The sequence below is a fragment of the Ochotona princeps genome, chromosome 4, assembly GCF_030435755.1.
Source record: "Ochotona princeps isolate mOchPri1 chromosome 4, mOchPri1.hap1, whole genome shotgun sequence".
Taxonomy (NCBI): domain Eukaryota; kingdom Metazoa; phylum Chordata; class Mammalia; order Lagomorpha; family Ochotonidae; genus Ochotona; species Ochotona princeps.
This window is the reverse complement of record NC_080835.1, coordinates 92,362,979-92,386,925: the sequence shown is the minus strand read 5'-3', so window position 1 is coordinate 92,386,925 and position 23,947 is coordinate 92,362,979. Positions and strand designations below refer to the sequence as shown.

General features: G+C 48.1%; 1 protein-coding gene across 2 annotated transcripts in view; it reads right to left on the bottom strand.

Moving 5' to 3' along the window:
* Positions 1-23,947, bottom strand: part of GRIK4 (glutamate ionotropic receptor kainate type subunit 4) — a 427,812-nt gene that overhangs the window by 146,076 nt on the left and 257,789 nt on the right. For both annotated transcript variants that reach the window (XM_058662539.1, XM_058662540.1), the window contains exons 4-6: positions 21,483-21,647; positions 7,752-7,849; positions 3,719-3,884 (exon numbers count right to left, since the gene is read on the bottom strand). In XM_058662539.1, coding sequence (XP_058518522.1) covers positions 3,719-3,884; positions 7,752-7,849; positions 21,483-21,647 — 429 coding nt within the window. The remainder of the gene's footprint in view (positions 1-3,718; positions 3,885-7,751; positions 7,850-21,482; positions 21,648-23,947) is intronic.

The following is a 23,947-nucleotide window of genomic DNA, read 5'->3' as shown; positions in this document are numbered from 1 at the left end:
AAACAGGCACTTGTGGATGTTGTGATTTTCTCCCCATTAAAGAAAAATGTGATTCACACCATCTGCCTGCTTTGTCTAAAACCTGCTTATTAAAAATCTACTTTTGGGAACAGGAGAATAAGTGGCAGGATTCCCTGCGGACCCCTCCCCATCACATCACCATCTTGATGCTTGGAAAACAGAATTAGACCCCTGCTGCTAACTGTGCGTGTCAAGTTTCCAGGTCTGCTTCAAGGTGCTTAGTGTCATTGCCCTCAGCCATCACCCCTGATCCTTTGATTAGATTTAAATTTCTGAACCTTTTCTACTCTGGCCCACTTTCTTTTAGCACCCTGGACAGAGGCATTCCAGTAGCAGGTGTGTGTGGTTGCTGAGTGGCCCTAGGATGTGCGGCCTGGCTTCTCCTGTACTAGCTTGCCCATGCCCTCGTCTGTGCTCAGCCACGCCGCTCACCCTGCTCCAGAGTGGCACTGCCCTTCGAAGCACACCATCCCCGACAAGCACAGCTCACTCGAGCTGGAGCTGTCGTCAGGAGGTAGGACAGGCCAGCAGGGGGAAGCCCCAGCTTGAGAGTTAGAGAACTTGGCTTTTGCCAAAGACCAGCTGCATGCCCTCAAGTCCCTTAACAGCTCCAAGATGGTTTTCTCAGCTCACGAATGACTGGGGAGGAGAAAGGCAAAACGGGAAAACATGAGTGAAAGTGCTTTGCCATCTGCAAGGAACAGTTTGAATGTCAAAGAATGTCAGGCTTCTAATGAAAAGAACCCTGGGCAGAAAGGCCATAGAATCCAGCACACTGCTCAGCGCACAGTAGGTGCCTAACAAACGTCAGAGCAATGCCCAGGAACTGAAGCACATGAAACAGGGCTCAGCCCAGAAAGCAAGAGGGACTGTAGTTCGACACGAGAAAGAACTTCCTGTCAGGTTGGTGAGACACTACAGGGCAATCTTTGACTGTATATGCTAAGGGCTTGTTCTCTGCCTCTGAACACCGCTGCTCTGTGTGAGTGTGAGGCAGACCTGCTCAGTCCTGCCTGGGTGGGCTTGTGAAGGTCAGTTTTATGGGACAGTCCCTGATTCTGTCCTAACATTCAGCAGCATGAGGACGCCATGATGAAGCAGGTCTCTTAGCAGAATGCAACACTTCCCTCAGCATTCCACAAATAGCCCCTCTGTGGACTGGAATCACTACCTGGGGACCGATGGTCAGAGCTATTTACAAGATGATCAGGTAAATAGTTGTCTGGCCCACGAGAATGTGCACTGTGACCTCCGCAGGGAAAATCAAACAAAGGGCTCCAAAAACATCTTTTGTCACAGAACCTTATCCACACACATTCATCTTCAAAGTAATGCCGTTCTGTGGAACTTCCTGTAGCAAAGGGGTGCTCTGCTAAGCAGGGCAGCTTCCAGCCACCTGCAGCTACAGAGCACTTAACTGCAGCTGGCAAGATTGAGGAACTGTGTTCAAAAGTGTTTTCCTTTTAATGAATTCAGATTTAAGTACAAAAAGCTACACATGGCTTGTATCCACCACTTTGGCTGACATGGCTCCAAGGAACCTGGTCTGAGAAACAGCAGTGTAATGGCAATGGTGGTATACTGGACCAAGATCTAGAGAACCAAGGTCAAATCCCACTTCTATTGTTGACTACATCAGGGATTCCAGGCAAGACATGCTGCAAACTGGGCCTCAGTTTTGTCTTCTGGAAAGCAAGTGGTTAGACCAGGTTCTCTAGGATCTTGAAACAGCCCCTGTGGAATTGTGCCTGAGACCTCCAGTGCACCCCAAGCCCTGTGAGAAACACGGCTTGGTTTACTGTCCTAACTGCATTGTGTGTATAGGCCTGCTGAGATCTCCAAAGAGGCTGCCCCATCTCTGAGAACACAGCCTACGTGTTCTTCTCTTTCATCTTACACACACCACAACACAGGAGATGTTCGACAAACGCCCACTGGTTGACTGTCAAGGACCCATGTGTTTGGGCACTCATCCACCCTGCTGGTCCCTCTCAGGGCCTGCTTGCTAAACAAAGCTCAGAACCAGGTTCCCCCAAGTTGGAGGATTTCCAACTCCTGGGATTTCATTTTAGTTCTCCTCTACCTTTTTTATGTACCCCAAACCAGTAGATTCCTCTGCCCAGGGCCCACCCATGATTAGAATTCACTTTCCTCTGAGGACATCCATCAGGGGAGAGAGATTCAAGGGCCCTGGGTTGAGGCGGGACCAAGTCCACATGCCCCTGCACCTGCCACTCAGGTGTACCTGCTCTCTTCCCAACTTAAACCACTATCGACTCCAAGCTCTAATCAATGACTTCCTAGTAGACACAGTGCCAGGATTCTTCCTTCCTTCTCTCCATCCTCACCTGACAGGACTCATCCCTTTGTATCTTTTAGCAGCTCTGTGGTCAGGGACCATTCTTACTTGACCAGCCTCAAGGCACACGCAACACTCAGCACAAACTCAGTGCCTTCTCAAACTGGTGACAAGGGCCATTTCCTCTCTGCCCTCACCAGAGGGCTTTGAAAGGAGCAATATACCGTAGTGATAAGACCTGGATTTGAGGCTGGGCCTGTGGTGGTTGATATTATATGAGCCCAGGAAAGTCACTTCACCTTTCTGAGTTTCACCTTTCTCAGCTCTGAAACAGCCACCCAAAGCCAATGAGTGGTGGCTATAATGCAGTGAGACACAGAAGCAGCATCTTATGAAACTGAGACTCGCCCACTCTGTTTCTTTGGAAACAGAGGATAAATGTTAGACAGATGTGTGTGTGTGTGTGTGTGTGTGTGTGTGTGTGTGTGTTGAACCTGGGAGGGAATGTACAGGCAGAGGCGGTCAGGTATAAAGTTCTGGTGGAGTAGGTGTCCTTGACTATGACATGGGGGCTCTTGCTTTTGGAACCTGTGGGGATTCCAGGATGTAGGAAGAAAGGCATAGCACAGAGTGGTTCTCATGGAAGAAGAAATCTTTCCACTGGGGCAACCTTCAAGGACCATAGGCTAGAAGCCAGCAACAGGTGAGCCATGCAAGACACAGTGAGAGCACCTGCAGCCGGCACCTGCCTGATCACATGTGGGTGCGCAGCTGCCAGTGGGAGCACACAGCTGCTAGACAGTGTCGGCTGAAATTAGCTAAATCTCAAAAACATTAAATTTATGTCACAAATTGTCTGGGAGTCAGAGAAGACACATTACTAAAACCTGAATTTGTGGAGGGGAAAAAGATTTATCAGGAATTGACCTTGGACCTTGTTCTATCAGCAAAACCTGCTCTTCAGGGGAAAGAAGCTCTTCAACTCATCAAGTACAAATGCATTCAATTTCATATTTTCCCTCTCTCTCTGTAGCTCAACAATGAGGCTGAAAAAGTGGGAATTGAGTTTGCAGATGCAAAAAAGGCTTGGCAGCTGGCCAGTCTTCTTGCAACCCAGCTCCATTTTTGCAATGTCAGAGAGTCCTGGCAAAGGGCACTACTCTGTCTCTCTCTCTCTGTCTCTCTCTCTCTCTCTCTCTCTCTCTCTCTCTCTCACACACACACACACACATAACCTAAGGACACACAGCAATGACCAAACCCATTGATTATAGGCCCTGAGATCTAAGGGACCCCCTCCCCCAAACCGGCCACTGCACCTACAGCCCCAGGCATGGGCACAGAAGCTGAGAGGAGAAACCCACAAGACTGACGTGGAGGCAGCCCAGGGAAACTTACATTCTGCTTTGGCACAGATGAGGCAGGCGGTGGTACAGTTGAAGAAGTTCAGGATCCCAGCCACAGCCACACTGATGTCGGTGTTGCTGGGGTGGAGGTTCAAGGTTGTGAATCTCTGGAGTTGGAACTTGACAAACTCCTCTGGGGCCACCTTGAAATGAGGAACCTGGCAGCAGGTGCAACAAAGGGCAGTAACACAGACAGCGAGGAGGATCCAGGGGAAAAAAAAAAAAGAGAGAGAGTGTAGCGTGAGCCTGGGTGGCAGTGAGTGGAGCATTCATGTCACACCTGTGCACACACCAGTGCAAGATGGCGTTGTAAGGACCCCATGATCCACAGGAGGAAGACACCATTGCATTTCTAAAGATGCTTGAGTTAGGAGGACAGGATGGGAGACCTTTAGGCCAGGCCCTGCGAAATTGTACTGGGTCTGGGGACCAGAGAAAGCGGAAGAGATCTTCATCCTCAGCAGACAACCGGTTCCGGTAAGCACAGGTTCTTAGAATAGCTTCTGTGCAGTTGATAAATAAGAGCAGAGAGGACAGCAGAAAGAGAGGAATTAAGAAAAAAAAGAAAACAGTAACCCTGGGAATGAGGAAGGAGCCCTGTCAGCCCAGCCCAGAGGTACATAAAGCAACTCCCAGCAGATGTCCTGGGTGACTGCTGCAGGGAAGCAGGCACAGGGCTGGTGAACCTGCCTAGGGGAGAAGAGCTAACTGCAGACCCCAAAATGGTCTAGAGAGCTCTGAAGGGAGCCGGTTAGGACAACACTCTGCTTTGCCTACATTATGACAGTGTCAGCCAGTCCTGCCTTCTGCCTCCCTTCTCCCAGGAAGAGATACTAGCAGGCTGTGAACACTGCAGTATAAACAGCAGACACTATTGGCACATTAGAATGCAATAAGCTGCCTTCCACTAGCCTCATTCCTGGTATTCAGAGCTGAGAGCAGAAGCTGAACACCAGTTGGTCCTGATGTTAAAGCAAGTAAGACTCAGGACAGACACCAGAAAGAACTTCCTGATAGTGAGTTGCTGGGCTGAATGGATCACTCAGAAAAGTTCACAGAAATTTTCTTTGCCCGACCTTGTCCCTGAGGTCCCGCTCTCAGGAATCTGGAGAGATGCTGAGAAGGTCTCTGAAGGATTCTGCTACCTGCCTCATCCTTTTAAAGTTTTTTGGGAGCAGACAACAAGAGAGCAGAACTCTGAGATTGGGGCATGAAGAGGCTTGGTAGATCCCTGGGGAAAGGCTCCAGAAGATCAAGGGCAAAGGGTTTGGGGATCTGCAGATCTTTGCATCCAGTTTCTACTGTGTAGATTTGAGGGCAAGAAGAGTATCCCACCTCAAGTTCATTCAAATGGAGATGTGGAGGTGGAGACAACCACAGGTGCTTTTTAAAGCTACTGGGGGTTGGCAGGGTGCGGGTAGCGGATACAGGTCTCTTGGGTGAAGGTCACAATAGCTTGGTGGCTAACACAAAGGGAACGCTCAGGCAATGCCTTTTCCCCTTTCCCTCTCCAAACACTGCAGACCCAAAAAGCACTGCGAACTGTACGTGCCAGAGTGCGGGGCCAACCAGTAAGAGAGCAGAGATGGTGCAGGGGATCACTGGCATGGTCATCACCCTTGAAGTCTGCCAGGAAGCAGCCAGCTGATCTGCAGGGCCAGGGCAGGGGTGGCCCAGCCCCATTCTGCTAATTCTCTCTCTAGGACAAAATGAAGATCAATCCCTAATGGATTTGCCGTTGCAAATGCATCCCAGGAAGTCATCTCGGAGGTGTGGGGAGGAGGAGGGGTGGGGAGGAGGAGGGATGAGCAGGATGAGAAAGGCAGTGAGGTAGAAAGCAGCAGCCACAAGGGCTGCAGAAATATTCAGAGCACTTAAAGGGAAGGGCTCCTTGGTGAGAATTCCATTGCTTTCCCCTGGAGCTGGGGGGAAAATCAGTGGAAGGCAGTTCAGCCTCATAAAATATTAAAACCAACGCATAATCTGAATGGAGATGAAGGGTTGCTGTGGCAGGAACATGACCAGACAAAGGAGAGGTAAGTGGCTGGCTGGCTGGGCAGCGGCGTAGGCAAGGGGAAGGCTGGGTGGAGGGGACAGCTGCAGGGTCAAGGGCTCAACCTCTGGTCTGAAATGTCCAATGGGGTCCAAGGAGGAAGCAGCCACTGAACCCCAAGAGGAAGCTATGTCTGAGAAGGGAGTTGGCAGGGTTGTAAAGGACAGGGAAGAATGTGTGGTGAGGAGGAGAGAGAGGCAGGAGGAAGAGCCAAGGATGGAGCAGCAGAGGAAAAGGGGGAACTGAGGTCCTGGCAGACCCACTTGCTAAGAGCAGAGCCACTGCTGGCAGAAGGATCTGCTGCAGTTATGAGCTGTGTCTTGGAGTCCAGCAAGAAAGGTTTAAACCTGAGGTCTAACCTCTGCACTGAGGCCTGGCAAATGCAAGACGTGACTGAGACAGCACAGGAGTTGATTTGCAGCCTGGGTGGAATCACTTATCAGGACATCCAAAGGGGAAGCAGGAGAGGGGTTGACAGAGTGGAGCCCATCATAGCAGGAAAGCCCAAGGGGGCTCACCCTACTGCAAAGTGACCCAGCTTGTAGAGGATCAGGACCAACTTTGGACCAGGCGGGGCTAAGCCAGGAGGGCCCAAGGAAACGGTTCTGAGGATGCAAGCAAAAAAAAAAAAAAATGGGGGTGGGAAGATCAACATTATTCCCAAAGCCCCAGAGATTCAACGAGGCTGTGGTATACGAGAACAATTGCCAAGGGAGCCGGGGGCGGGAAGAAGTGTGTCAGAGGCACACCATCCACTCCCCCGACCCTGCCACCTTCAGTGGCACCTTGCTAAGGCGGCTGGTAGACTGTCCCATGGTGGCTCCCTGTGATGTCAGAGAACCGGGTCCTCCTGCAGCTCAGGTTTCTGTAAGGCTGAACCTGCAGACCACCCACACAGGTCCATCATGGGGGCTTCCTTCCGCTGCTCTTCCTCATCCTCTCCCCAGATCCTGACCTCATATGTCTCACAACCAATCTGCCTCTGCCCCCTAGGATTTGCCTAGAAAGGCCATTAGGGCAGACCGGCTATGGGTTTTCCCACTGTCCCCAGGAATATAATTGAACGAGAAGGACTATGGGATTCTGGGAAGGATGAGGAAAGGCCAGCAATATGCAGCATCAGTAAGTGCCAAGTTTGTCTCCTCTAGGGAAGAAGGGGAGAGGGTAACCTGGCAGGACAAGAAGGGAAGTGACTCTGACACTTGTCCCCTACCATTATTATACTTTCTCACATGGGACCAGAGACAATAGCCCCAACAGCTTGGGATTAGAGAGACTCCAGTTCAAGGCTGCACCTGCTGAAAGGAATAAACATGGGACATTTTACACAAGGAAGCCAGCTCAGTAAGATCTTTGCTCAGAGAATATATATATATATTCACAAAATGCAGCAAGGTCTCCCCACCCCCAAGACATTCTTCCCCAGACTCCCAACCTGTAAATGGATCTCTGTGGCAGCTCCAGAAGGCATGAGGATGAGTATTTAGTTTTCTGCCTCCCTTTACCTGCCACCTTCAGGAGGCCACCTAAGGCCATGCACCTTAAGAATCTGGGAACTTAGGCCTGGCGGCGTGGCCTAGTGGCTAAGGTCCTCGCCTTGAACGCACTGGGATCCCATATGGTCACTGGTTCTAATCCTGGCAGCTCCACTTCCTCTCTATCTCTCCCCCTCTCTGTATGTCTGACTTTGTAATAAAAATAAAATAAATCTTAAAAAAAAATTGTTAAAAAAAAAAAAAAGAACCTGCGAACTTGGCTTGAAACCCTGTTGTCAAATCACTTCTCCGGGATCCCTTTATGCAAAGTGCCCACTCAGCCCATTGCTTTTATTTGTAGAGATGTTGTGGCTGCAATTGGTAACAGCAACCCAGGTACGATGGTCTCTTCCAGTCCTTAGGAACCAAGGCCATCTCCAGGCCAGGCACAGGCCCTAGCCCACTGCTGTTTCCCCCCCCTCAGGCCCAGCACTCACCTCCTTCTCCCCGCAGATGTTGCTGATGATGGAACTGGAGGCTGGGCTGGACGATGGTCCCAGGACAGCGACCACCCCTTTGGGGAGGATCTGACACACTGCAGCCATGGCAGGGGCAGGAAAGGAGACAAGGAACTCATCAGATGGGGCCTAGACTATAGTCTCAAGTCCTTCACTTCTCAGCAGCTGCTACTCAGCTTCTGCTCAGCCTTATCCAGTTCCCCTCGCCAACCCTCCCAAGCCCACTGTGTCTCCTTCTCCCCCGGACTGCTGGCCTCCAAGATGGTTTTATTGGAGTTTATAGACAGTATTAAATGAGGAAATGACATAGGTTATGACAACATATGGCCACAGGCAGCAGGGTGTGTAAATCATCAGGGCTGTCCCCAAGCACAGAGGCTAATGGAGGATTCCATCTCCTGGTCCGGCCTGCAGTGGAGGCAAAGGGCCGAGAGCAAAGAACAGCTGCCCAGCCTAACCTACCAAAGTCTCACTAGACATGAGCAGAGCCTGGAATGGAGAAAAGTAGCTAGGCAGGGAGCAAAGGGTGGGAAGGATGACACATGGAGGAAGAAAGCTGATTCAGTCAAAAACAAAGGCAAGATAGTGCAGGTGTAAGTTGCCTGGGTCCCAAAGTGGCATGTTCAGGTTTGAGGCCCACCTCTGTTTCCAACCCAGCTTCCTGCTAATGCACACCATGGGAGGCAGCGGTGATGACTCCAGCTCCATGGGAGCCTTGGTTTCAATTCCTGGCTTCTGGCCAGGGCCAGGCTTGCTTGGTTGTTGCAGGTATTTGAGGAGTGAAGCAGAGAATGGAAGATCTCTCTGTCTCTTCCACCTTTCAAATAAAAACCTTGGCAAAAATTTCAAAAATAACAATCAAGATCTTTTAAAGTGGGAGCAAGCAAAGAAGAAAATGAAAGAGAAAATGGGGATGCGGGGGCAGAGGAGGCCCTGCCTGGAGCCTGGCACATTCTCTTCCCTGACTATGTCCCTGACCTGCCCAAGTGGTGTGCTATGGAGCAAGTACTGCCTCCGCTGGGAATGTACCCTGCCCTCCTCATGGCAGTGGACACACACTGCTGCCTTCGTAGACCTCACTGGGTTCCTTGGAGTGTAGCCCCTGGTTTGTGCTTCTATCCCGAAAGGCTTTTGTCTGTGCCAACTTCAGCCTGAGATCTGAAGTTCTCCTCTCGTTCATTCCCAAACCTCATAAGGCAAGAGCGAACAGAACCACATGCATCTCTAATCCCACTTGGGAAAGGCAGCCAGTGCATTTCTAGTGAATGAATATGGGAATGAATGAATGCATTAAGCAGTCAGCAGGAGTGGATATGTGGCTTTTAAATGCTAGAAGAGCAGGAAGAAAAGAGGGAATCCTAGCATGCACACACTGTGAAGTTGCAAGCAAGAGCCGCCCCTCAGGATAGGCATGGAGGCTTCCAACTGCAAGATGCCATGGCCCTCTTGCCAAACCAGAAGGGTCCCACCACACACGGTATTCTCCGACTCCCAATAGGCACGAACACGAGGCTTCCTGTAGAACCCACCATTCTTTCTCAACAACAAGTCTACCCATTGGCCAATACAGCTGAGTGTTAGCCTGCAAGGGCCCAGTCAGTGAGGGAAGAACTCTAGAGTCTGTACCCATTATTGCAATTTCCCATGGGAGCCGTGATTTGGTGAGCTTGGGCAGGGATTCCACACAGCCGGAATTACAACTGTGGAGCTGCAGGCAGAGGGTACCTGAAGGGACATGACATCCTGAGAGAACTATCTTGAACAGCGAAAAGAGTTAGAACTGGGCTTGATCTGTGCAGCGGCTCCTGAACATTCTTGCCACCTGCACAGGAGTGGGCTCACTCAACTTGGCCCACTGACTGCTCCCTGACTGAGAGCTACTGTCAGTCCATCATCCCATCATGTCCCTACAACAGCCTGCAGGAGAGGATGATGGGTCTCATCTCCTGATCTGAACATTGAACAACCAGCATCCTAGGGAAGCTCAGTGACTCACCTTAGGTGACTCCGGTAATCAAGATGAGAGCCAGTGCTTGGAGCCACATTTCTTGGCCCCTTCAGCATTTATTCTACTCCCTCACATCCACTATTTGCATACATTGCTTGCTGCAGCCACACCTTCATCAACCTTTCTCAACCTCTTTCAGTTCACTCTCCCAGCCAGCCTTGTGGGACCGAATCTGTTTCTTCCAAAGTCATGGTGACCTGCCAGCAGTCATCTGTCTGCAACAACTGTATTCTTGGGAATTTCGCAGGTTCTCCTGTAGTTCCCCAATCAGTCTTGCTTCTTTCTTTTACTGAATCTTCTTCCTTCTTCTGTTCACTAAACCCAGGTTTCATTCACTCCAGCCTTCCCCCTGGGCAACTTAACTCTTATCTCAACTCTTCCCAGGTGATCCTATATCTCCTATATCCTGGAGCTGTGACCACCTGCTGGATGTTGCTGCAGAGTCTCCCCTCTGGGATCTGAAAGTTAACATGGCTGAGGAAAGCAATCATAGAGAGCACAGGTTCTACAGCTAGATTGTCGGGATCCAAGCCCCGGCTCTGTCCAATCCCTCCCCCAGCTATGAGATCTGTGCATGTGACTGAATCGCCCTGGTCTCATTAGCATACCTGTAACACTGGGATACTACCAGAACCTCTCTCATTGGGTGTGTTGAGAATTAACCTGAATACTTAGTTTACACTGATACCTGACATGTCATACAATGCTCCTTATGTCCCACACATTGCATTCTCTGTATAAAAACAGCTTCCAAAAAATCATGGGAAATGAAATAAAAAGATAAATTTATGTTAGTTCAAAATTGTGAGTGCCATGCATATAAGGAGTTTTCAGAACGTTCATGGAAATGTGCACCATTGAAAAACCATGCATGGGTCTCAAAAACTTTTATACCAGAATAAATTTGCTTTATAATTCCATTTCTCCATGAGCCTTTTGAAGGACCTTCATATATTTCACCACTTGATGATATCTTCATACTTGTATAAAGATCCATTTTTACCCCTACTTTATAGATAGGAAAAACTGAATGTAAGAAAAATTAAGAGGCTGGTGTGGTAGCATACATAGCAGGTAAAGCTACCAACTGTGATGCTTGTCTCCCATGTGAGTGCCAGTTATTGTTCCAGCTGCCTCACTTCCAATTCAGCTCCCTGCTAATGGCCTGTGAAAATCAACAGAGGATGACCCAAGTGTTTGTGCCCCTGAACCCATGTAGGAGACTACTTGGCTACTGGCTTTGGATCAGCTCAGTGTTGGCTTTTGCAGCCAACCAGTGAACCAGTGAACTGGAGAGCTTTCTCTCTCTCTCTCTCTCTCTCTGTAATTCTGACTTTGAAACAAATAAATAAATCTTAAAAGAAAATTTAAGTAACTGGTTAGAGATCTACCTAAGATGGCAGAACTGGGTTTGAACTAGGGGACCCACATAGCACCAAGAACAAAGTTGTTGCCGCTCATTGCAGGCACTGGTGATTCCTTCTTGCCTCCTCACTAACTGATTACTCCCCACACCAACCAGCGGCCTGATTCTAACCCACAGGAGTTGCTCAATCCCTGTTGCCCCTCCCCCACTGTAGCTGTTCCAAGAGACAGCTCCCGTTTATGATCTGACCTTTAAGGGTTCTCTTTCTCTCTCTCTCTCTTTCCAGAGTTCTGCACTTTGAATCTGCTCCCCAAATGACAGCCCTAAAACATAGCTTGCTCCGCTCTAAGGCAGAGAGCTTGTTGTTCTGATGCATTGCCAGTACCCAGCATGCAGCCAATAGTCATTGAACCACACTGAAGCCTGCTCAGTATCTTCCCTGGAAAACTGGAAATAAATGGAATGTCTAATCATAAGAGGATGGTTCCATAAAGTGTGGGTCATATGCCCAGACAGAATATTATTTAGGCATTCAAAATGCTTGGGAACAGTTTATAATAACACTAGAGATATTTATGTAACAATATTAAGAAAAAGAAGTAGGATATAAAAGTATATGTATATGAAGACTACAACTAAGCCAATACAAGGACTAGTTATATTTGAAGGATGGCAGCGAGGAGATGTTATTAAAGCCAACATTTATTGAGTGCTAATTAGGGCCCACTGGAAGCATTTTACAGGAACTGACTTATTTAATTCTAAAATCCACCTGACGAACTAGGTAGTATTACTGTCATTCTCATTTTACTGATACAAAAACAAGACAGGAAATAGAAGAGCACAGTGAGGATTCAGCTGATCAACCCCTGACTCCGGGGACCCACTCCTAACCACAAGGATGGCAATTAGCTGGAGTGTTTAGCGAGATGGCCTCGGCCATCAAGCACTGAGTGATTCTCTTTCCTTTCTTCATTTCTCTATTTCCATAAGGAGTACATCTCCCTTTTACAAAGTATTATTAAAAAGTACAACACCATAATAGAAAAACGTCTTCTGATGGGCCAGGGAAAGCCGAATGCATTGAATCTCCACCAGGCCCTCCTTTCCCTATCCCACCTTCCACCCCCGCCTGCGTGATGCTGGCTCACTGAGCGCAGTTTGTGTTTCTCCACCTGTGCCTGTTCCCTAGTGGTTCTCTCAGACTAGATACTTAACCTGCTGCCTGGGATGCATGGGTAGAAGTCAGAGGTCTGTGAATATATTTTGGGGGAAAATTCCATCAATTTTTTTCTCTAACTCCTTACAGAAATGCAGCTTCTCCTTCCATTTCTACTGCAGACAACAAATCATAGCATATTAACATTTTCTGCGACTACGTCACCAACAGAAAAAAATCACCCATATTTCATACCACTTTACAGTATTCTGGATATCTGGAAATACCATTGCTCTTCAGCACCACTTCAAGATTATTATAGTTACAGCTGATGCTGAACTCAGCCATTTAACAAATTGAGAAAGACGTACACATACTACTGTTATCACTATTAAAATGTTTTAACTGCATTCCATATAATTGGTTTCCTTGGCTATCTATCAATGCTTGCTCTTTTCCACGGAAGGACATTTTTCCAAGAAGGGTCCCTCTGTGTCCTTCAGTGTATCATGGTCAAGGTCTTTTCCAACTCTTCTGCCTGGCAAACTCCCATGGACCCTGAAGTGCCCAGCTCCAAGCTTGCCCCCAGGCACGAACGCAACTCTCGCCCTATCACTATATCACCCTGAGGTGCTCAATCAGCTGCCTGTGTAGCTTCCCCAGTCTCTGCAGTTCCCTCCAGCTTCTGGCCCAGCCAGGCTCACGATTCTGGGCCTCAACAAATAAAAATTTCTCCTGAAAATAAATCCTGAGGCCATAATCCTTTATTCCATTTGAAAACCCAAGAATCTCTGAAACTGAATGTTTTTCACCAGACTGATTTGATGTCAAATCTAAATGGATGAACAGGAAGCTATTGAACATGACATGTGAATTCACATGTAAAATGTGCATGTGTTTGAGTGCGAGATGAGGCCGGACATGTTACTTCACACACGGTATATGCACCACAGGATTTTTTCAGGTCTCAAAATTTCTCCACTCTAAACACATCTGGACTCAAGGATTGGGTGGACCTCATGGATCAATACCTTGAGTCCTGGCAAAAGGAGTTTCTCAGAAGGTGTTTATTCAACTGAATGGAAATGACGCAAGTGAGTCCAATGAACGTGGATAACTATCTCACCAGCAGCTACAGCTGCTGGACCTAGGAGCTGGTCTTCTGTTCTCCATGAGGGATGCTCTGCTCAGTAGAATTAGGGATCATAAACAAAGGGCCTCAACTCTGGAACTCTGGGATCCTGATTTCTGCAGGCCAAGGCTGTCCACATGAGGACCCTGAGAAATTCATGGAAGGCCCAGAGCGGAAGGAGATCTGCGTGACCTCTGCCTCCCAGGGAGCAGGGAAAAGAGGAAGAGCGGAGACAAAAGTGACATCACCATGGCAACTAAGTTTTCAAACCAGCAGAGCAGCTGCTGGCATAAAAGACACGATGGGGTGTTGTAAATCCACAAAGGGACTCCTTCCCCAAAAATGCCAGTTCTGGCCTGAATTTGGAGTCCACTTGGAAACCTGGGTTGGACAGAAAAGCTCATGGGAACTCATTCCTTTCTTAAAGAGTACCCAAGATCTTGCCATATGCCACACAGTGAAGAGTGTCAAGGGTCTGGCTGGGATGCAGCTGGCCCAACAGAGTTCATTTTAGGTACTACCAAAGGGACCACACCCTAGGGTAGGGGCTATCTCCCAGGTCCTCCTCACTGGCAAGGCTGAGCTGGGCTGTAAACAATCTCAGCCTTCCAGGACAGATAGAGATGTGGAGCAGAGAGCAGGGGAACTCAGAGTCCTTCTCAAGAAGATCGCAAGGTGCAGATGGCCGAGTGGGGTTAGAGGGCAGGGTCTCCCCATAGGCCTATTTACGCCTCACACTATCCACAGTGCAAAGTCCTGGCCTTCCAGAGATGAGGTAAGCAACTGCCTCCACCCATTTTGAAGGCGCCTTGCCTCTCCCTGGCCAAAGCTTTCTGGAACATGTTCCTTTCTGAACTCTCTATGCATGCACAGTGGTTCCCCTTGCTGGCCCTAGAGCCAATGGCAGGGAGAGGGGAGACAGAGTATTCATGGACCACAGTGCCAGGTTTCTGTACCCTCACACCCTCTGACTGCTGGGGTCTGCCTGTGGGAGTTCCCTAGGGTATTGGAGAACATCAAGCACCCACAGGGCACAGCCCTCAGCCTTCCCAAACTACTGTGCAACTAGTAACACCACATACCAGGGTTGCTGGCAACCATAGTACCACCTGCTTCCTTACAGCAATCCTTAGAGGGAGAAGTCACAATGTAACTGTACAACTAATATTCCAGGTAAACCATGCTCTGTTCTCACCAGCCCAGGCACTGCTCTGAGTCCAATCTGAAACATCTCGCATCATCCTTACAGAAACCTCATGCTATTCCCATTTTATAGATGCATGGGAAATTAAACCAAGGTGCTGCTAGAGCCGGGATTAAAATCCTAGTGCACTCAGCAGTAGAACCTGAGTTCCAAGCACCAGTCGACATGGCTCTCCAATCTGGTCCCGTGCCCTGCCCCATAGGATTTCTCACTTTCATTTTAGTGTGGAAAAGTCTAATGTATTAATCTGTTGATTGAAGGCAGAGTGCAGAAAGATGAGAAAGAGACTCAGCAGGGAGACAGAGAAGGAGGGAGAAGAAGGAAGGAAGAGAGAGAGAAAGAGAGAGAGAGAAATAGATCAATCTTTCATCTACTGGTTCCCTCTCTAAAGGATCCCAAAGGCCAGGGCTAGGCTAAGGTGAAGCAGGGATTCAATCTAGGTCTCCCACAAGGACCTAAGGGCTTGAGCTACTTCCAAGGGTCTGCAATTTTGGGAAACTGGAATTGGAAGTAGACCAGGGGCTCAAACCCAGATATTCCAACATGAAATGCAGGTGTCTCCAGCACTAGGCCAAATGCCCCTGGTGTCTATTTTAGTTCTGCCCTCTGGCTGCCCCTTCTGAGCCACTTCCTGACACACCCTCAGCACAGTCACCTATGATGCATGTCACTTTGCAGGTATGTAGATCTTCTTCCTGGAATAGAACAAGTGGCCCAGTGCCCCCATCTATAGAGTGAAGGATTCGGTGATTTGTACGCACTGAAATTTGATGCATCTCCAAGTCTACAGTGTGTATCTGTGATGTGGAAACTCAGAGAATGACAGCAAGGAATGCTTGCTGGATGACTCATCACAATTTGTGTGCCCTTCTCTTCTGGTACTTTCCTTTTTTTTCTTTCTCTTTTTTCTTCCTTACACTGACTTCTACTCATTCTATCGAACTGATGCAGGGATGCCAACCCTCACTTATTAGAAGCAGCTCCAAATTGCCAAGGTCTTGCTTGTAGAATCTGCAAGAAGTTCAGAGGCATGTGCAGCAGGAGCAGAGCCCCGTAGAGGTGGAACATGGTGCACTGCGTTCCACAGCAGGTGCACTGGAGTTGCACGAATCTGGGATAACCAGTGTACACATGGGCTTCAAAGGGAAATAAGTGTGGGCAGATGACTACAGGCTTGGCTTTGCAAAGAGAAGGGAGGCACAGCTGAGGCCCTGCCTTCCAGCTCTGCAGGAAATGGAACCTCCAACTGGCTCCACAGCAGCAGGGCCAGTGCCTTGGGGTTGTTTGAGTGGCAAAGAAGTAGGAACTTAGTTAAGCTCTAATACATTAGCCACAGGGGACACACACTGATCTATGGGAAAGTAGGAGCTCCCTGCAAAAGAAAGGCTGAAATGGAGATAAGATAAGATAAAGGGAGAGAAGGAGGGGCTGGGCTGAAGGAAAGTGACCCAACAGGGCTTATCCTTCCCTTTTATTTCAGAGGGAGTGGGAAAGTCAGACATCAAGAAGCCTGAGGCAAAATGGTGAAAGGGCAGGAGGAGGAAAAGTCAGCTACAGGCCTCGGGATGCTTCACCAGTGACCTTCACTTTGAATTCATCCCTGTATGAAAGTCTGGCTTTTGGAACCACCTAGAACAGAGGCTAATTTTTACCTTGTAGCTTTCCAGTGCCCAGGTTGGTTGCTAATTAATGCTCTGTGTGATATTTTCCACCTGCAAGCATCCCCCTCAACCATCAGACGATCGGCTGACCTCCTAGACTCCAACTCCTTCGCTCTTCCTTCTGTCTTGAAATAACCACTGCCTATAGAGACAGGCTCTCCTGGCCCGAGCCGGACTCATTAAGTGTGATGTGTACAGAACAATTTGAAAACCACCTACTGCTGAAAATGAGACACAACCAGACCCTGGTTGACCATAATCAGCCCCATCTCAATGAAGCTTCGACACTTAGCAACCAAGAACATCATCAACTGGGAGTCCTCCATCAACCTTGAGTGGATCACGGCTTGGGGGAGTTTCCTAGGGTCCCAGAGCCACTTGCATATTTATTAATTAATGATGGAAGTGAGTCCTGGTTCACTAGACCAGGGACTAGCCCAGGCACTGCCTTTGACACTGAACAGTAGCTGGCACGAGGCAGAGCACCACAGAATCCAAAGCACAAAGCTGTCAGATGCATCAGGCCCAGAAAACTGGGAAGGGAAGGGGGATAGCCAATTAGGAGGGCAGTTGACAGCAAACAGGTCATTTGAGTGGATCCTGGGAGATGGTGCTGCCAGTGTAGGGATGGTTGAACTTTAAAACACAGGAGACAGGGAGATGATGTGAGAGGTTGGGAGCAAGAAGGCTGCCTGCCTATAACGTGAGGGTGAGAGGAGAAATCCAACAACAAAGCCAGGGCTGCTGTCTGCTGAATACAGCTGGCGCTCCATATCCATGGGTTCCATAGATTATACAAACTGCAGATCAGAAATCTTCTTTAAAATCATATCTGTCCTACACATGCACAGCCTTTTTTTCTTCTTATTCCTTATACAATAAAGTATAACTAAGTATTATATAGCATTTGCATTGGCTCCACTATTATAGGTTACCTAGAGATGAGGAGCAGATAGTTAACCAAAGAACTAAGATGCCTGTATCCCACAAAGGAGGGTCTGCATTTGATTCCAGCTCCAGTTCCGACTCTAGCCTCCAGCTGCAGTCAACTCTGGGAGACAACAGGTGATGGCTCAGGAAGGTCATTTCCTGACACTCACGTGGGACATCAGGATTGGGTTCCTGGCTCCTGGCTTCCACCTGACTTAACCTCAGCCATTGCCAGCACCTGGGGACTACATAGAGCAGACAGGCACTCCCCCTCTCTACAATAAATAAATACCAATTGAGAGTAGGTATTTAGCCTAGTGTTAAGATGCTCATGCTTTACAAGGAGACCTGGTTTGATTCCCAGCTCTGCCTCTTGATTTCAGCTTCCCTCCTGCAAATGAAGACCCTGAGAGGCAGTGGAGATATCTAAAGTCACTGGGTTCCTGTCACCCACACTAGAGGTCTGGAACTTTCTAAAGATCCCCCATATGCATTAATTTTAAAACTTTCTTGAGGCACTGGCATTGTGGTACGGTGGGTCAAGCCACCATCTTCAATGCCAACATCCCATATGGATGTTGGTTGGTGTCCTGGTTGCTCTTTTTCTGACCCAGCTCCCTGATCATGGCCTAGAGAAAGTAGTAGAAGATGACCCAAATGGTTGGACACCTGCACTCACTTGGGAGACAGACAAAGCTCCTCGCTCCTGGCTTCAGCCTGGCCCAGCCTGGGCTGTTGAGACATCTGGGGAACAAACCAGTAGCTAGAACGTTCTCTAACTCTGATTTCCAAATAAATAAATAGATCTAAGACAAAACAAAAGAATCCACATTTTTATACCATAATAAATTTATCTTTTATTTCACTTTTCATTAATTTTTTTAAAGTTCCCTTATACTACAGTGTCCTCAAAGTGGAGATCACAGAGCTGTTGTCCCTACTCCACACAGGGACCCTATCTTATTCCCAGTTCCATTTCCTGGAGCCCATCCTGCCATCTGGTCCTGCTTCAGCCAATAGCAGCAACCCACCACCCACCAACCCCTCACTTAGAGAGGGAGAGAATGGGCTGGAATCTTTCTAAGAGTACTGGAGTTTATATATAGTTGGAAAGTCAGATATACAGAGGAAGAAAGAGAGGAATATCTACTGTTCACTGATTCATTCCCCAAGTGGCCACAACAGCCAGAGCTGTGCTGATTCGAAGCCAGGAGCCCAGAGCCTCCTCCGGGTCTCCCACATGGGTGCAGGATCCCAAAGCTTTGGGTCGTCTTCACCTGCTTTCTCAGGCCACAAGCAGGGAGCTGGATGGGAAGCAGGGTTGCCGGGATTAGAACCGGCAGTGATGCCCATCATGGCACATTCAAGGTGAGGACTTTAGCCACTGGGCCTGGGATGGTGTTTAAAAGCTGTTTCTGTTGGGGGAGCACTCTGACTTCACATGAAAGGCCTTGGGATAGGAATATCCAAAGATCCTCTTTTCTAACAAATGTGAATCATGTCTCCAATACTAAGATATAAAGGTGAACTGAGGGCCATTCAGTAATAAAATACTTGGTGCCTAGAAGAAAGGCATGAAAAGATGCCACAAAGTCTGTAACATGGAATAAAGACAGCAATTTCCTCCATCCCCCTAATTCATCAAGCTTAATATTCCAGATGTAAGCCAGATGTGCAGGACTGACTAAGCCAGGCAGAGGGGTCACTGGGAAAGGAAATTTGCATCCACTAATGGTGCCATGTATGGCGGGCAGATCTGTGTTCTGGGTTCTACCAGGGCAGCCCCAAACACCTAAAATAGGAAAGAGGAGCTGGCTCCTCAAAGCACACACGACAGAGGCACTTAGCAACCTGAACCTTTGTCTGAGCCTCCTCCCTGTGGGCCAAGAAGCTCTACCTCCAGGCAGGGTTAGGAAGTTCACAATGACTCTTGCTGTTTCCAGTTTGTTCAGGAAGACTTGAATTGTCCTTTCGTTGCATCAGACACTGATCTCTATAACAACTTGGATTTTCATCTGTTTGTGCCAAGTACTCCCTGCCCAAAATAAAGCATAATAGGCACTCATCAGATACGTACCGACTAGATGCTAAATGAATGACTAGGTGGGTCCTTGTTCCCCAAGCCCAACTCCCCGCCAGAAGGCTCTGCGCCAAGAGATCCTGCTGGTCTCAACCACCACGTTTTGCATAGTATGAACCACCCCTGATCACAGCTATTGGGCCAGGAGCAGACACCCTGCCCAAGGTAGTTACTAAGCAATCTGGCCAACACCTACAACCTATAAGATTGGCCACACAGCAAGACCAGCTGAATCAATTGGATCCTGCTACCTGGGCATGAAGACTAAGCGGCAAAGGAAGGTACTGCTGCTGGCACGCACTCTGAAGAGACTTTAAGCTGTGTTAGGACAGGAATTGGGTCTGTCCTGTTTTATCAACCAACTCACAGGATTCTAAGCCATGTCGGACACAGAAGAAATCTCCCTACAGGTTCCTAGATAAATAGAGTAAATTGGGCATGGGTAGCTATTACACGACAGGTGCATGCTGAATAGGACTGGGAAACCAAACCAGTACAGAGCAGAGAGCCTGAATCCAATACTCTACAGGCATTAAATATCAGACAGAAGGACCAGCATTATGGCACAGTCAATAAAGCTGCCAGCTGCAGTGCCGATATCTCCTATGGGAGCCAATTTATAACCCAGCTGCTTCATTTTGATCCAGAGAAGATGACCCAAGTGCTTGGGCTCCTGCACCCATGTGGAAGACCTGAATGAAGCTCCTGGCTCTGGTCTGGTCTGGTCTGGTCCACTTTTGGCTGTTGCAGGCATCTGGTGTGTGAACCAGTGAATACTCTCTCTCTGTTTATCTCTTTCCTTCTTCTAACTCAGCTTTTCAAATAAATAATGAATAAATTTTTAAGAAAAGAATCAGAAACACAGAGGGATTCAGGTGTGTCCCTGGAGCCACAAGCTTTTCTCTCTTCTTATTCTGCTGCCTCCCTACCACATCCCACCTCCAGTGCCGGGGCCAGGGTGAAAGTGCTTCTTTTCTCACATCTCTAACATTTCTGGATGCTCAAATGGAACACCAGCTGCCTGGTATAAACACTCAAGCAAACTATTCTTCTGTTTTTGCCACTGAGTAGTGTTCAAGGTCTAAATGCGTTAGAGCAAGAGCAGAGGGGCACTGGTCAAAGTCTCAGGGCATAGATACTATCGCTCACTACCTTCACTAAGAGACCCTCCCCCAGGGAAGTTGCCAGCCCATTAACCTGAGCCTAATCCACTGAAGTTGCCAAGGCAATGCCAGCAATCCAGGAGAAGGCAGGGGAATGGTAGCTGATGGTCTCTGGGATTGTATGAAACTTTCAGCCATTGCTTGGCTAAGTGAGCAGGCCAAGTATTCAGTCTTCGAGTCTCAGTTCTTCCTTCCCAAAGTGGAGCTAGTAACACTTAACTCTCAAGCTACTGTGAGAATGAAAGGCAATGAATATCACACAGCAGGGACTCCATACAAGTGACTTCATATGCCTACCATACAGAAGAAGATCGGTTTATTTTGGTACAAACATTTTTGAAATCCATAGAGTTTTTTTTCATGACATGGTTTTGCATGTTCTTTTTGAAGACTCCTCACAGATGTTTCTGTAGGATACTACTACTCCTGGAGGATTGTCCCATATTTCCAGTTATTCACATATCAACTACTGGCGAGCTTTGCCAAGCAGAGCCTAGCACTACCATTCTGCAACTGAAAAAACTGAGGGTCTGATGGGATAAATGACTTGTCCAAGGTTGCTGCAGTGATTGGTCAAACTCCATCCGAAGCTCCGGGTCATTCCCACAACCCAACCTCAGCACGAGAAAGCAAGACAATCAGTCAGCTATAAGATAGCTAAGTCAGCCTGGGCTAGCTCTCCCTTTTTCCTTCACCTTGCACAAGATTTCATTCAGGGATTTGTGCACAGAAATGTCCAGGAGATGAATGGATCAATACAGGAAGGAAGGAGCCAATGAGTGGATCAATGAATCAATGAACACATTTCCTTTCTTCTTCTCCATCTGTGATTCAACAACAAAATCAGAGTTTCATCCAGGCACACAGCTTCTCAGGGTCTCTTTCTCTACCTTCTCTCCTACTCCTGGGAGTATCTCTCTCAGGCCTGACAACGGATACAGCTTATATCACCAGGTTGCCCACTACCAGCCAGGAAAGCAGGGGATGGCACCACCCGTTCTACGTACTGGTTTCTGCAGTCTCGTACTCGCTGTCTCTGAGCAGCTCAAAGATGTCCACTTCGACCTTGGCCTTGCCCAGTCTCTCAGGAGCGCGGTTGATGCGGTTCTTGGCCAGAGTGATGGACAGCCGCTCCCCTCGGCTGCACTCCATGGGGTCGTCCAAGATAGCAGCTGTGGGCAGGCAACCACATGGAGATAGTTGGTACCCACCTGCCACTGCCAGCCCTCCTTCTTCTCCAGCCTCCCCCAATGCCACCTTCCTTTTCCAGGTAGCTCTCCCAGTCCCTCTCCACCCCTCATCCTCAGAATGAGCCTTTGAAGCAGGTTCTCTGCACACTCTAGTGTCTTGGTGTAGCCAGGACAGGGGATTTTGGTGTGGATATATACATTAGGAGCCCTGTGAGTGTCCTGGCAGGCCACCAGGGGTCGTGTCTCTGTGAGGTCCCTCAGCCCATGTATGGTGATACCCTTGGATACACCCAGACAGAGAGGAGACTGACTGTCCTTTGGAACTGGAGTTTTGAATCACGTGAAGAACTCTCTCCAAGATGAGGGTGTTAAAGAAGGCTGGATTTGTGAAGCTGAGTACGGCATCAAGGAGCAGCTTCAGAAATGCTGAGTGCTGGTTCTCCAGGCCCTGACACCAACAGGCCATGCCACCAGGGCAGCCACAGAGCTTTCTCACTCAACAGCAGCAACAGTAATGTTCAATGAGGATCAAGAAGATAATATAAGCAAATGACCCATCACACATCAGCATGACTTAATCAATATGGATGGCCACGGTGGAATAACACCCTCAGAGTAAGAATTATGGCATCACAGAACCCTGGCTTCAAACCAGCTCTACCTCTGTCACTTTGGGACCTCAGTTTCCCCATTTGTAAGGAATGGAGAAAGCCCCCTCCTGGGCATTTGTTGAGGCCTCCATGAGGTCATCCGTACTCAGCCCAATGTCTTGTACACAGTGGGCACTCAATCCATCTAGTACTGACAACCTCAATTTTCCTGATAGTAAAAGTTACAATAATGAAAATCTCCATCCAAACACTTGCACCCAAACATTCACAGTAGTGTTATTTGTAACTGTCAGAACATGGCAACCACCTACATGCCCATTGACTGATGGATAAATTACAAAGTAATCTAATTCAACCACAAACAGGAATAAAGGACTGATGCATGGATGAACCCTGAAAAGACACTGAGGGAAAGAAGCCAGACACAAAAGATCACATGTTGGATGATGCCATTTCTTCAAACTGTCCAGACCAGGTAACACCATAGAGATGGAAAGCAGATTAGCAGTTATGTCTGACTGGCAGAGGGAAGCTCGGTAGAAATGAGGAGTGTCTGCTAATGCATACAGCACTTCCTTTGGGAGAGGGTGAAAATGTTCTCAAATTGATTATGGTGATGAATGACAACCCTGAGAATTTACTAAAACCACTGAATTATATACTTTGTGTAAGTGAATTATGTGATAGGTACATTATATCTCAATAAAGCCATTATAGGAAAAAAATATGAAGCTTATCTTTTAGATGCTGATGACAACACAGGGAACTGAGCCAAAGAGAGTTCACCAACACAGGCCCTTCATTCTCTCTGGCTGGGATGGTCAGAAAGATCTGTGTTTCATGCAGATAATGATGCTCACTAGTACCATCTCACAAACCAGAAACCATGACATAATACTACACAGCATCTGGTGTTGTGGGGATTTGCTTATGATCATGATCTCATTGGGCAGTAAACACACATTACATTTCATTCTCAGGTTGGCCATGTATGGTCAACCCAACAGCATCCCAGGTCACAGATGATAACGTGAACTCACAGCAAAGTCCGTGCACAACTGAGATGATGAAACACCTGCAACAGTGGCCAAAGGACACTATAGGTGTGCCTGCAGAGTCTGGGAACACTAAACCCCTCACCAAAGTCATCTCAAGGAAACAGGACCAGAATGAGAAGGCTACTCAGAGAGCAGATATCAGAGCACCAGCATCTCTGGGATTACATATTAAGTGATGAGTGACTCCTAAATGGGGGTCTCTGGTAAGTCCCCTGGCTTTATGGAAGGAAAGTGGAGGGAAGTCCGTCTAGCTCCCATGCTACTGGAACCAGCACAACTCCCTATCCATCAGTTTAGACTACAGGAACTCCTCGTAAGATCTGATATGGGAGAAATACACCATTATTAAAAGTAACATAGCGGAGGAAGTGTTTGGCCTAGCATTTAAGGTGCTGAGGGTGTATCAGTTATGTCTGAATTTACATCCCAGCTCCACTCTTGATTACACTGCACTGATAACGCACATCTAGATTGAGCTTCCAATCCCAGCAGTTGGGGGACACTAACTGAAGAAACCAGCAGATGGAAGTTTCTCTCTCTCTCTCTTTCTCGTGTGTGTGTGTGTGTGTGTGTGTGTGTGTGTGTGTGTGTTGAGGGAGGGAAAGAGACTGGA